The sequence below is a fragment of the Tupaia chinensis genome, unplaced genomic scaffold, assembly GCF_000334495.1.
Source record: "Tupaia chinensis unplaced genomic scaffold, TupChi_1.0 Scaffold000270_2, whole genome shotgun sequence".
NCBI classification, from domain to species: domain Eukaryota; kingdom Metazoa; phylum Chordata; class Mammalia; order Scandentia; family Tupaiidae; genus Tupaia; species Tupaia belangeri.
The window spans coordinates 2,436,985-2,450,154 of NW_006159751.1; the positions used below are offsets into that span (position 1 = coordinate 2,436,985).

Consider the following 13,170-nt stretch of genomic DNA (forward strand, 5'->3'; position numbering starts at 1 on the left):
AAAAAGTTTCTCTCCCCATTCATAAAAATTGTTAGTAAGGAAAAATAATGAGAAATGGCCATTGGCCCTATCCTGGAGGTCCGGTCCAAGAAACCTCTGAAGCACAAACAGAAGCTATGGTAGTGAGTAATCCGTTGCCATTCAGAATATCATACAGTTGTAGGCAGGAGTATGTGGAAAACATACCTTTAAATTTACATTCTCCTTAGAAGTGTGCTTATTCCTTTGGCATTAAGATAAGTGGGACAAGAGTAAGCAGGTTAATTTAAAAATCTGAAAAATCTCCACTTGATCCCAACAATTTAACCTCTCTATATATAGGGTCAGTCAAGAGAGTCTTTTTGCCTCTTACCCACCTATACAAATTGCTTATTATTAATTAAACGCAAGTCAGACACCACCTATTTGTAATGTTTCAGGCTCATTCGTTAACGCCTCTGGTGATTTGAACATTGAGTGGAGAACCTCAGCTTTCACCTTTCTATGGTCCTGTCTTGCTGTCGCCCACACCCGGCCCCTAGTCATACCAAACTGCCTGCAGTTTTCTGGACTTTCTGTTAATTCTCTGCAGCCTTCCTTCAGTATTTGATTAGTTGCTCTCTTCTGTTCTTTCCATTCTGTGCATACTTCAAGTAAAGTAAATTATCTTATTGTTTTCTAGCACATAGCTCACATGTCTTTCACCCACTAGACAATATGCTCCTTGATGACCTTGGCTGGGATTTACTTACTTACTTACTTATTTATTTATTTATTTATTTATTTAATCTCTAGACAATCTTAAGCACTTAATATTGGTTGTATTATAACTATGATTCCTTTGTATTTGGAAATTAAATTTTTAAAACTCTTTAAAGGTGATCCTAGACCTTGAGGAGGAAAGGCAGAGGCATGCGCAGGACACAGCAGAAGGAGATGATGTCACCTACATGTTGGAGAAGGAAAGAGAGAGGCTGACCCAGCAGGTAATCGAGGGAGAGGGATTCACAGCAGCACGTGCCTGCAATGTGTTTCTCAGAGATTATTCTGTAGGGTGGAAATTGGTGTCGCTCAGAAAAGGGCTATGTGGTCAAATAAGTCTGGGAACTACTAGATTAGACAAAACTAAACAGGTCTTCAACTTGAAATTTGTTAGAATCTTCCATATACAAAAACACATTGTGAGTCTTCAAGAATAAGATGCTGTGTTCTGTGCTTGGCAAATCTAAGTTTTCATAAAATCCATATTTTATGTAGATCACACACTGTGGGATTATTATTCCATAGCACAGGCTTTGGAGAACACAGCTTGGAACTCTAGCTCTGAAACTTTTTTTTGACTTAGAAGCCCCAGTAAGAAATACATTTTAGGGGCCAGCAGGTGGCATGGTAGTTAAAGTGCTGGACTCCCACGTAGCTGACAATGGTTTGAGTCTCAGACCAGGAGCTTGAGAATCACACCAGGTACATGTACGTGCATGGCCAAAAGCCAAAGAGAACGGAGAGGGAGGGATTGCAGCATGATTATCCCATAGGGGGGTGTGGTGGTGATTTCTCACTTTTCCTCTCACCGTCTCTCTATCTCTGGCAAGGGCATGCACCCTGTGGCAAAAACCTTTTAAAAAGGTGCTATATCACAATCCAGTATATGTCTATATATACAAACACACCTGAAACAAAAAATTTGTGAAATGATACATAACTCTTACAGCCTACAATATACATTGATGTTATTTCTTCTATTTCATTTTGTTTTAATTCTCAGCATAGTTCACCAAATCAGTTTCCCCATCCATTAATGGATCTCAGAGTTTGCAAAATACTGACTAAATACTTTCCTTGTCATTCAAAGTCCCTATACCTTAATAGGGGTGGGAAAACAATTAAAACAGACTATATTTGTATAAAAAGTATAACTGAAATACTTCCATTTAGGGGAAGATCTGGGGCTTGAATCCCAGGACCTCCCAATCATGCTAGGCATGTGCAAACACAACTGTTTATATTTGTTCTTTTTTTTTATATATGCTAGAGGAGTGTGCCTTTTTGTGTGTCCACAAGAGAGAAAGAGTGAGAGAATGCCTCCCAATGGGATCTGGTCACACCATAATCCTTTTCCCTCCACTTCATCCCATCAGGATCCTGGGCATATACTTAACAGGCATGAAATACCCAGGGCCAAGATTTGTCATCCCTGTGGGATCCAGCTTCCTCTGCTGTGGGCTGGCCCCTGATCATTTTTAAGTCCAAAGAAAATTATTACTGAAAAACTTCAAAAGTTTAAAACTTTATGGGGCCAGCAGGTGGCATAGCAGTTAAAGGCACTGGGATTCCCACATGGCCAGCCACAGTTTGAATCCCAGATCTGGTAGCTTGTTTTCTCACTTTCCCTTTCTCTTTATCGTAGTGTCTCTCTCTGGTCAAATTAAAGAAGTGATAATAACAAATGGAATAAATAAATAAATAATTTTTTTTTAAGTTTAAAACTTGCAAAGTTCTGTTTTCAGCAGCATTCACCACAGAAGCTGGTTTATATAGCTTTCTATTTTGATTAGGTCTAATGGTGTGTGCTCTCCACATACCTAACATACAATGATATTCCCTTTAATAACCCTGAGATAATGTGAGAACTGAAAGTGCCTCCAAAAGAAAGATTAAATCCCAGTATCTGCATTTTTGTATTGGGTGTTGCAGTACTTCAGAAATACTTGACTAAGCCCCACAGTATAAATGGTAATTCTGTGTACCAGAGAACAGCTAACCAAGATGCAGTACTCAGTCAATAGTTTTATTGATATCTATTGGGTTGTCAGGAAAGTCACGATGCATTTTTGCATTAAAAAAAAAAAAAACAGAAAAATATGTCATGATTTTCCTGACAACCTAATAGTGCTTTTCTTACTCTAATCAAGATGTGCGGTGTCATTTTTTTCTAGTTGGAGTTTGAAAAGTCCCAAGTGAAAAAGTTTGAAAAAGAACAGAAGAAGCTCTCCAGTCAGCTGGAGGAGGAACGCTCCCGTCACAAGCAGCTCTCATCCATGTTGGTGCTCGAGTGCAAGAAAGCCACCAGCAAGGCAGCCGAGGAGGGGCAGAAGGCAGGAGAGCTGAGCCTGAAACTGGAGAAGGAGAAGAGCCGGGTCAGTAAACTGGAGGAGGAGCTGGCAGCTGAGAGGAAGAGAGGCTTACAGACTGAGGCCCAGGTGGAAAAGCAGTTGTCGGAGTTTGACATCGAAAGGGAGCAACTGAGAGCAAAACTGAACCGAGAAGAGAACCGGACTAAAAGTCTGAAAGAAGAGATGGAAGGTTTGAAGAAGATACTCAAGGACCTAGAGGCTTCCCACCAGCACAGTAGCCCTAATGATCAGTTGAAGAAGCCAGCAACCAAGTCATGCACTGGTGTGTTTTTCAAGCTGCCAGGTCTGGGATTTGAACCACACAGTTGACAATGAGGGTTCTAGCTCCCTGAACCACAAGGCCACAAGATTGGCCCTATAGTGAATATAGTAATAAAATATAATACCTCTTACTCATTTGATTGAGTCATTGGGAAAGTCATGATGCATTTTTGCATTAAAAAAAAAAAAAACAGAAAAATATGTCATGATTTTCCTGACAACCTAATAGTGCTTTTCTTACTCTAATCAAGATGTGCGGTGTCATTTTTTTCTAGTTGGAGTTTGAAAAGTCCCAAGTGAAAAAGTTTGAAAAAGAACAGAAGAAGCTCTCCAGTCAGCTGGAGGAGGAACGCTCCCGTCACAAGCAGCTCTCATCCATGTTGGTGCTCGAGTGCAAGAAAGCCACCAGCAAGGCAGCCGAGGAGGGGCAGAAGGCAGGAGAGCTGAGCCTGAAACTGGAGAAGGAGAAGAGCCGGGTCAGTAAACTGGAGGAGGAGCTGGCAGCTGAGAGGAAGAGAGGCTTACAGACTGAGGCCCAGGTGGAAAAGCAGTTGTCGGAGTTTGACATCGAAAGGGAGCAACTGAGAGCAAAACTGAACCGAGAAGAGAACCGGACTAAAAGTCTGAAAGAAGAGATGGAAGGTTTGAAGAAGATACTCAAGGACCTAGAGGCTTCCCACCAGCACAGTAGCCCTAATGATCAGTTGAAGAAGCCAGCAACCATGTCCAAAGGCACAGCAACCGAGCCTCCCATGCTAGTTTCTGTATTTTGCCAAACAGAGAGCTTTCAGGCAGAAAGAACCTATGGGAGCAGCACAGCGAAAATGACAAACACAGGGTTGGCTGGTCCCACTACCCCCCCTTACTCTTATGCAAAAACCAATGGCCATTGTGATCCAGAGATACAAACTACTAGGGAAGTGACTACAGGCAACAATATAGAAAACCAAGTTCCTCCACGAGAGAAATCTGTGGCATTGGCCCAAGAGAAGCCAGTTGAGAATGGTGGCTGCCCTGTGGGCACTGAGACTCCTGTCCCAATGTCTAGTCACCTCCCTTCCAGTGGGAGCTCGCTGTCTCCCAGCAGCACTGCCTCCTCTTCTCTGACATCCTCGCCATGCTCTTCCCCTGTACTAACTAAGCGTTTACTGGGATCATCAGCTAGCAGCCCCGGTTATCAGTCATCTTACCAAGTAGGGATCAACCAGCGGTTCCATGCAGCTCGGCACAAATTTCAGTCACAAGCAGACCAGGACCAACAAGCCAGTGGTCTGCAGAGCCCTCCATCCAGGGATCTGTCCCCCACCCTCCTAGACAACTCTGCTGCCAAGCAGCTGGCCCGAAACACAGTCACTCAGGTGCTCTCCAGGTTCACTAGCCAACAAGGGCCAATCAAGCCTGTCTCTCCCAACAGCTCCCCCTTCGGCACAGACTATCGCAATCTGGCCAGCACTGCCAATCCAAGAGGTGACACCAGCCATTCACCTACTCCGGGGAAAGTGTCTAGTCCTCTGAGTCCCCTGTCTCCTGGAATCAAGTCTCCTACCATCCCCAGAGCTGAGAGAGGAAACCCTCCACCTATCCCACCCAAAAAGCCTGGCCTCACGCCTTCGTCATCTACCAGCACTCCTCTGACCAAAACTCATTCCCAGGCATCCTCACTGGGCACCACAGAAGACCTTGCTGGCAGCTGCTCTTCCAATGCCGTGGTAGCCAATGGCAAGGATGTCGAGATACTTTTGCCTACCAGCAGTTAGTCCCGGAGCGGGCATCTCCACATTTGACATTCCATCAGATTTCGTCCAAGAGCTCAGAGTCAGGCCACTGAGTCAGATTATGTTATTTATTTGGATAGTAGCTGAGACCATCTGTATAATACTTTTAGTGTACTTCACCTTTTTGTATTTTTTTAAGTAGAAACTGAGTAGTATTGATTTTTATGGCTCACATCTTTGTACTAAAGCTAGAAGGGCACCTCAAAGACGTCTCAAGCTCAGCAGTCACTGTCATATTGTGACGGAGAAAGCTAATTGGGTACCAGGTGGTGATTTGCTGTCTATTTTGGGACTAGAATCACTCAGCACTCATTTTGAATTATGCAGAGTGGTTCACGCAGATTTTTATTCCAGATGAACATGTTTTAAAAGTGCCTGAAATAAGACTGCCATATGAATGTGATTCTGCAGCAAAAACACAAAATGGATCATTTAATTGCAGAAAATGAGATCCTCTGTGAATTTTGAATGTTAAAAACCAACACTGCTTTTAATCCTCTGTTACTGTTTATAATAACAAGCTTTGTGTTCTGAAACAAGGCTAGATACATAGAATGGGAATCCTTCTAACGGTGGGTGTGAACTCACCACAAAGCTGAGCTTTATAGAGCCCTTGAGAAACCCTCCTGAGCACTAAGCAGTTAGGGTGCTGATTTCCTTGTACTTTTAAAAAATTAAGTCACTCCTAGTTTCCTGCATAAATCACATCCATTCAAAGAAGGTCTTCAGTTATCTACTGGTGTATAAGAAACTTCTGATTCTGATTACTATTACTTGAATAGGAAATGGTTATTCATTCTGTGTAAAAGTTTTACAACAGAATGGCATCTTTATTCTGTAATCAAAAAGCAATAACTTAAAATTCACTCTCTTTGTAATATAAGTCAGAATTATACCGGTTTTTATCAAATTGTTACATTTATTCTCCAAGCTGCCAGCACTTAGCATCTGTATCTATGGAACCAAATTAACATTTGCCTAAATGAAAGTATAAATGTATCTGTACAGAGACATACCCCTTTACGTGTTGAACATTCACGCACTTAAACACATAAATATTAGTGTGATTATATCTTTGGAGTTTGCAGTATAGTAAAGGACAAGTAGAATTGCACATTAAGATTACCTAGCAAGGCAGCTCGATGTGGCTGGGACCCAGTCAGTCAAAGGGGAGGAACCCTGTCCACAGGGAGGTAGGGGAAATGTCAGATGAAGCCCAGGTTTTCAGCATCATAAAGAGGCACAGCTAAACTAACCCATGTCACAAAACCCAACTGGTCATGTGAAAGAGGACCAAGTGAAACACACCTAAGAGTGGTGGCAGCCATAGCAAACTGAAGTGCCTAAGTCCCATGTGAAGAGCCGTGCCATTCAGCTCTGGCTGCTTGCTGCCGTGCAAGAATAGGAGACCAGAGTTACCAACTCTCCAGATGTTTAAACAGTGCTGGCTAAACACTTCTGTACCTGGATTTAGTTGCAGGTTGCCAAGTTGCAACCTCTTTTCACCATAGCAAATTGGCATGGACAGAAACCTCCCGATTTCTAGCTGTATAGGCCAGTAGCTGACAAAGTCCATAGAATATAACTGTCCTGTCTTCAAACAGGACTGTCCACAGCCCAGCTCAGACATGGTAGTTGTATGATTTTGTGCCCACTGCGGGGAGGGGGTGTCCTCACATACAGTCTTCCTAGCCCACATCTATCCAGCAGCCTCCAATCACCTGCTGTAATTTAAATTTATTTCCTCTTAATCCAGGAAAAGCTATGTATAAATCACAATGGAAAATACTGGTGACTACAACCCTTACGGCTTGATTGAGGTAATATATCAAAAATTTAAACATTCCTAATGCCCAAGGGTGTCTACCAAAATGATGTAGGGGGTATCTTAAACTATCCAAAACAATCATACATTGAACTTCATTCCCTTACATAGCCAAAATGAACAGTATTGATTAAAACAGCTGAACTTTCTAAACAGGATAGGAGGCTACAGTGCTTTAAATGGTAATCTTAAAAGTTGCATTGTGCTCTTCCTTTGTTTTGGGATAAATGTATACAGTACATAAAGAGATACTATAAGGAGGTTTATCTCTTAGGAAGTGCACTGAATCATGTATTTCTTTTACAGTGTAATATGGGGGCGGGGATATGCAAAAGAAATGTGTATTTTTGCTAGTTGCCTATCTTCTGAGATAAATAAGCACAATCTTGCAATGGATCCAGTAATCCAGTTAGATATTATAGAGTAGTATTTAAGTTTGCTGTAGATTGTATGTGTGTGCTAAGTAAAAGTTCCATGATTCACAGTTTTGGTATTAACCCATGTTGCAAAAGTTATTTTACTGGTCAACAGATGATAATGATGTGACTTATAACACAAGCATTAACGAGTCATTAACATTTGTAAAGCCAAATGTACCATGCAGAAGTCTTCATTTTTATAACAGACTACATTAAAACAAGTTAAATCATACTGTCTGGGGAAAAAGTAGTCTTGTTTGTACGAAGTGAAGAACGTTGCACAATTTGGGCATATTTTGTTGGGAAAGGAGTGGGTGGTGTAGAGCGAGCATTTGATCATGGCTCTGAAAAAAACAGATCAACTCAGTAACACATCCAGGTTAAACCTCACAAGAAACTAGGAAATTTGTTTTCTGTAGAACCTAAGAGCTGGAAAAAGCCTCTACAATAATCCTGTTTGTAACCTTTAAACTACCTAAGGGTTCTGGATCTTTCGAGATTCTTAGAAATCATAGATTTAGCCCCAGAAAAACAAATGTGCATATATGCAAGATTTGGTTGATGGCTTTACAAAATTCAAAGCCTCTGAAGCCATCCATGTACTCCAGCTTAAGAATGCCTGATGGGGGTAAGTGACATGGTGGTTAAGGCTCTAGATTCCACATAACTGACCACGGTTCCAGTCTCAGACCCAGTGGCTTGAAAATCACACCAGGTGCATGTGCGTGCATGCCCAAAATCCATAGGAGAATGGAGGAGAAGAGATTGTGGCATGACCATCCCCTCTGAGGGATGATTTCTCACTTTCCTCTCTTATCTCTCTCCGGCCAGAGTGCATACACACTATAGCAAAGACAAAACAAACAAAAGACCTGATGGAACGTCGCCCCATAGCCTCCGATTAGGGGAGCCTGATCCCACATGGCTGGCTGGTTCTAATCCTGGCCCTGGTGGTTTGAAAAAAACACCAAGCCCCAACTCCTGACAGGATGGAGAAGGGGTTGTGGCATGACCACACCCCACTGGGGAGTGTCTCATGCTCTCTCTCTTTTTCTTCTCTGTTTCATGAGCACATATGCCCGCACTTTACAAGTGACTAGTGCATCCCTGGCCTCCCAGTCCAGTGCTGTTGCTGCTGTGCAGATGCAAATTGTAGCCAAGGCACTTGGAGATCTTTGATGTACAAAAGATGTCCAGGCAGTGGATGTTTACTTATCTTAAGTTTCCAGCATTTAAGCCAATTAATGATCATTTCAACAAACACTAGTTTTATCTGTTTTCCCATAACAGTCTGTCAGCAATGCTGCCTTCTTGATTTGTGTGTGTATTAAAGTGGGGGGGAGGTTTCAAAGACAGAGTCCAAAACACTTTTTCAATCTTGTTTTGTTTTGTTTTAGCTCCAAATAAAACGTCACATGTGGCCTAGGCCTGTGGTCTCAGCTACTGAGAAGCAGAGGCTGGAGGATCCTGACATAAGCAAGACCCCGTCTTTTAAAATAATAAATTTTAGATGTTGAAAAGACATTACTGGGAGGTGTCAAAACCTGATCCCTGGGAACCAGCAGTTAGCGTAATGGCTATGTCGCTGGACTCCCACATAGTCGGCCACGGTTCGCGTCCCGGACCGGTGGCTTCAAACTCACGCCGGGTGCGTGTGCGTGCATGCCCAAGATCCCGAGAGGAGAATGGAGGAGAAGGGATTGCGGCGTGACCATCTCCTCTGGGGGGCGATTTCTCGCTTTCTGTCTCTATGTCTCTCTCTGTCTGGCGAGCGCACAGGCCCTATAGCGAAAACCTCTCAAAAAAAATAAAAACCTGATCCCTGGGGAGGCACCTACTTAATCTCACAGGAATCCCACAAACTCGATGTAATAGATACTAGGACACTAGGCTGTGCCACCCAGGCGCCCCTTCGGGAATGAAGGATTTACCTCCCTAGGTGCGGGAATGCTGGCAGTAACTGTCCCCAGCTAGAGCCCCTTACAGGAATTGCCTTCATTGGAAATCAGCGTGGCCAAGTTCCCATCTTCCTGGGGTACTTCACACAAAGACTGGTTGATGTGAGTTCATACTGGCCCCTTATCCCAAATCAGAAGAACTCTTTTTTTTTTCTTTCCTTTTATAAATTTTGCCAGAGGGCATAGTCACTAGTAGGGCACCCCCTAGTGGGGTGTGGTCACTCTGCTATCTCTTTGCCTTCACTTCATCCCATTGGGATTTGGGGCACACGCACATGTACCTGGAGTGTTCCTCAAGCCACCAAGATCTGACTGACTCTGGAGAATGCTGAAGAGTCATCCCAGCTTCAAAACCCCTGTAGGCTTGGTTGAGACCTTTACTGAGGCTGTGTTGTGGCTCAAGGCTTCCCTCCTCCCAGTCCTGCTCCCTCCTCTCTTCTGTTTCCTGGGTATGGATCCCAAGGGCATTCCCAAGTAAGCCTCCTGCATCCGGGTCCCTATCTCGGTCTACTCTGTTCCTTTAGAGGACATTTTTTCTGAGTATTTAAATGGTGCCAAGCTACTATTTTACATGCATTAACACTACTACAAGAGGTGGATTAGCCCTACTTGAAAGGCAAGGTGGCTAAGGCTGGCTGAGTCACAATGTCCAAGGTCCTACAGCATCGCAAGCCTGAGATTCAGTGTCACAGCTGGGATTCAAACCCCCATCCATTTGGCTTTCAGGTCCATGCTCCTCCTACTGTCCACACTATAGTCTCAAAGAAGTAATATACATTTGGGGAGTTTAGTGTTAGCTTACTGTTGGTCACATGCCTAAGCGTGAATTCACTGGTTGGTTAGCTCTTTTTTTTGAGAGGTTTTCGCTATAAGGGCGCGTGCGCTCGCCAGACAGACAGAGAGAGACATAGAGACAGAAAACGAGAAATCACCCCCCAGGGGGGATGGTCACACTGCAATCCCTTCTCCATTCTCTCGGGATCTTGGGCATGCACGCACACGTGCTCAGCGTGAGTTCTAAGCCACCGGGTCCGGGACGCGAACCATGGTTGACTACGTGGGAGTCCAGCGACATAGCCATTACGCTAACTGCTGGTTCCCAGCTCTTTTGAAACCTGTAGGTCAGAACACAACACTGAAAACTCAGTTTTGGTGAGGGGAATGGATGATTTACCTAGATATTCAATGTTAGCGCTAGGAAGTAGCCTCCTGACCCTTGATTCTAGCTCCTTTTGTTAGGTGGGGAGAACAAGCCCTAGAAAAGCCAGGTGGCTTGCCCAAGCTTCCAGGGCTGGTTCATGGCAGAGCCTGGCCTATTAGGTTTGTCTCCTGCCGCCTCCTTCCTCAGCTCACTGCTCCTCCCTCAGCGGGCCCAGCCCTGGCTGCTCCCCCCGGCCCGCCCTCCTCTCACCTGCTTCTCCTCAGTGTCTAGCTTTGATCTTGTTCACCTGGACTGCCCCAGAGTCCAGGCCTTGGCCTCTGCCTAGGCCTCCGGGCTGGCTGCCACGCTTGTTGCCACAAAAATCCCTTCCTCATGTCTCTGAACAGGTTTGACAGCTGGAGTGAGGTGGGGGTGGGAAGGATGTGGAATTTCTCCTCCCAGGCGGTGCCTCTGTCTGTCTAGCATCAGCTCTGGGCAGCACTTACTCATGGGGCATGTCTTGCTTGTCAGGGCGAACCATGGTTGACTACGTGGGAGTCCAGCGACATAGCCATTACGCTAACTGCTGGTTCCCAGCTCTTTTGAAACCTGTAGGTCAGAACACAACACTGAAAACTCAGTTTTGGTGAGGGGAATGGATGATTTACCTAGATATTCAATGTTAGCGCTAGGAAGTAGCCTCCTGACCCTTGATTCTAGCTCCTTTTGTTAGGTGGGGAGAACAAGCCCTAGAAAAGCCAGGTGGCTTGCCCAAGCTTCCAGGGCTGGTTCATGGCAGAGCCTGGCCTATTAGGTTTGTCTCCTGCCGCCTCCTTCCTCAGCTCACTGCTCCTCCCTCAGCGGGCCCAGCCCTGGCTGCTCCCCCCGGCCCGCCCTCCTCTCACCTGCTTCTCCTCAGTGTCTAGCTTTGATCTTGTTCACCTGGACTGCCCCAGAGTCCAGGCCTTGGCCTCTGCCTAGGCCTCCGGGCTGGCTGCCACGCTTGTTGCCACAAAAATCCCTTCCTCATGTCTCTGAACAGGTTTGACAGCTGGAGTGAGGTGGGGGTGGGAAGGATGTGGAATTTCTCCTCCCAGGCGGTGCCTCTGTCTGTCTAGCATCAGCTCTGGGCAGCACTTACTCATGGGGCATGTCTTGCTTGTCAGGTATGGACAAGAAGCCACAGAAGCCCTGAGTGTGTATCCACGCCCTGCTCAGGAGTCTGGCTTGCCATACCTGCCTGTGGAGGAGGGGACTGCAGAACAAGGAGGAGAGACAAGTGCCTGCTGTCCTTCCTCCTGGCCCCACCCCAATTCCAAAACAGGGCTCTGCTAGCAACCGCCTATGGCAGTCTCAGAAGACTTCCCTTCTCCCTCTCTGAAATGCCACCCTCTCGCCCCCTCTCCCCCAGCCCACCCAACCCAAATCCAAGCCTTCCAGGGTTGTCTGTGCCTCAGAGCAGACAAGGTGTCCTCAGGAAGACCCCGATCCAAAGGGATTTGGGGTGGTGGGGTGGTTTTGGGGTGGTGACCAGAGAACACACAGCCCCTTCATCCCTAACATGTTTTCCCTCTCCTGAGTCTTGGTGAGTCAGCGCCACAGGGCCACACACAAGGCTCTATTCAGGGCTCCTTTTCCCTCTGCTCTGAGATCTTGGCATCCCTCACTCCCTCTCCTCTATGCCGGCCTTATTCTCACCATGGGAAAGCACTGCTCCCTGCCCTGCGCCTCTGCACTTCCCTCAGCACCGCCTCCCCTACACACACACACACACACACACACACACACACGACACCCACAAACACGCAAGCACATCTTTTTTTTTTTTCCCTTGGAGAGGTTTTCGCTATGTGCTCGCCAGACAGACAGAGAGAGAGAGACAGAGAGCGAGAAATCACCCCCCAGGGGGGATGGTCACGCCGCAATCCCTTCTCCTCCATTCTCCTCTCGGGATCTTGGGCACGCACGCACACGCGCCCGGCGTGAGTTTTAAGCCCCCGAGTCCGGGCCGCGAACCACGGTCGACTCCGTGGGAGTCCAGCGACATAGCCATTACGCTAACTGCTGGTTCCCGCAAGCACATCTTCACCCTTGCCTCCTGGTGTCTGCAGCCCCGGCTGGATACAAACATGAGACTCATATCAAAATAGAAATGATATATTAGTAAACCCTCATTTGCATATTCAATAGGTATTTGTTGCTGCTGGCTCTCAGCAGGCCTTGAGGAGGTTGAGAAGGACACACACACACGCACGCACGCACACACGCACACGCGCTGCGGTGTCTGCCCTTCATTATTCAGCATGTAGTTATCAAGTACGGATTCCGGGTCAAGCATTACGCCAAGGGCTGAAATTACAGTGTGGTGGGGTGCACGGCTCGCAGAAGTGAAGTGACATCTCAAGGTCTCTAAACAGTAATAATACACTGGGGGGGAGGGGGGAGCTCCTGGGCAGGCCATAGCAGGTGGCCAAGATGGGTGGTGAGGCCCCAGGTGCCTAAAGGGGTTCAGGAGAGCAGAGAAATTGGCGGATCTGGAGACGTGGGCGCCTGGTTTAAATCAGGAGGAGGATACTGGTTGGCATTGCGGCTGCGTGTACACTGTGTAGGCAACAAAGGGATGCGAAAGGAGTTCGAGCAAGAGGAGAAGTGAAGAACGGGGAAGGTTTGTCGATCCG

At 46.1% G+C, this 13,170-nt stretch overlaps 1 protein-coding gene across 1 annotated transcript in view; it reads left to right on the plus strand.

Annotated features, from left to right (window-relative positions):
• CTTNBP2NL (CTTNBP2 N-terminal like) overlaps window positions 1-7,625 on the plus strand; it is a 51,397-nt gene extending 43,772 nt beyond the window's left edge. The window contains exons 4-5 of the mRNA XM_006149595.3: window positions 858-965; window positions 3,650-7,625. Of these exons, the coding sequence (XP_006149657.1) occupies window positions 858-965; window positions 3,650-5,131 (1,590 nt within the window). The 3' untranslated portion in view covers window positions 5,132-7,625. The remainder of the gene's footprint in view (window positions 1-857; window positions 966-3,649) is intronic.
• The last annotated feature ends 5,545 nt before the right edge of the window (window positions 7,626-13,170 follow it).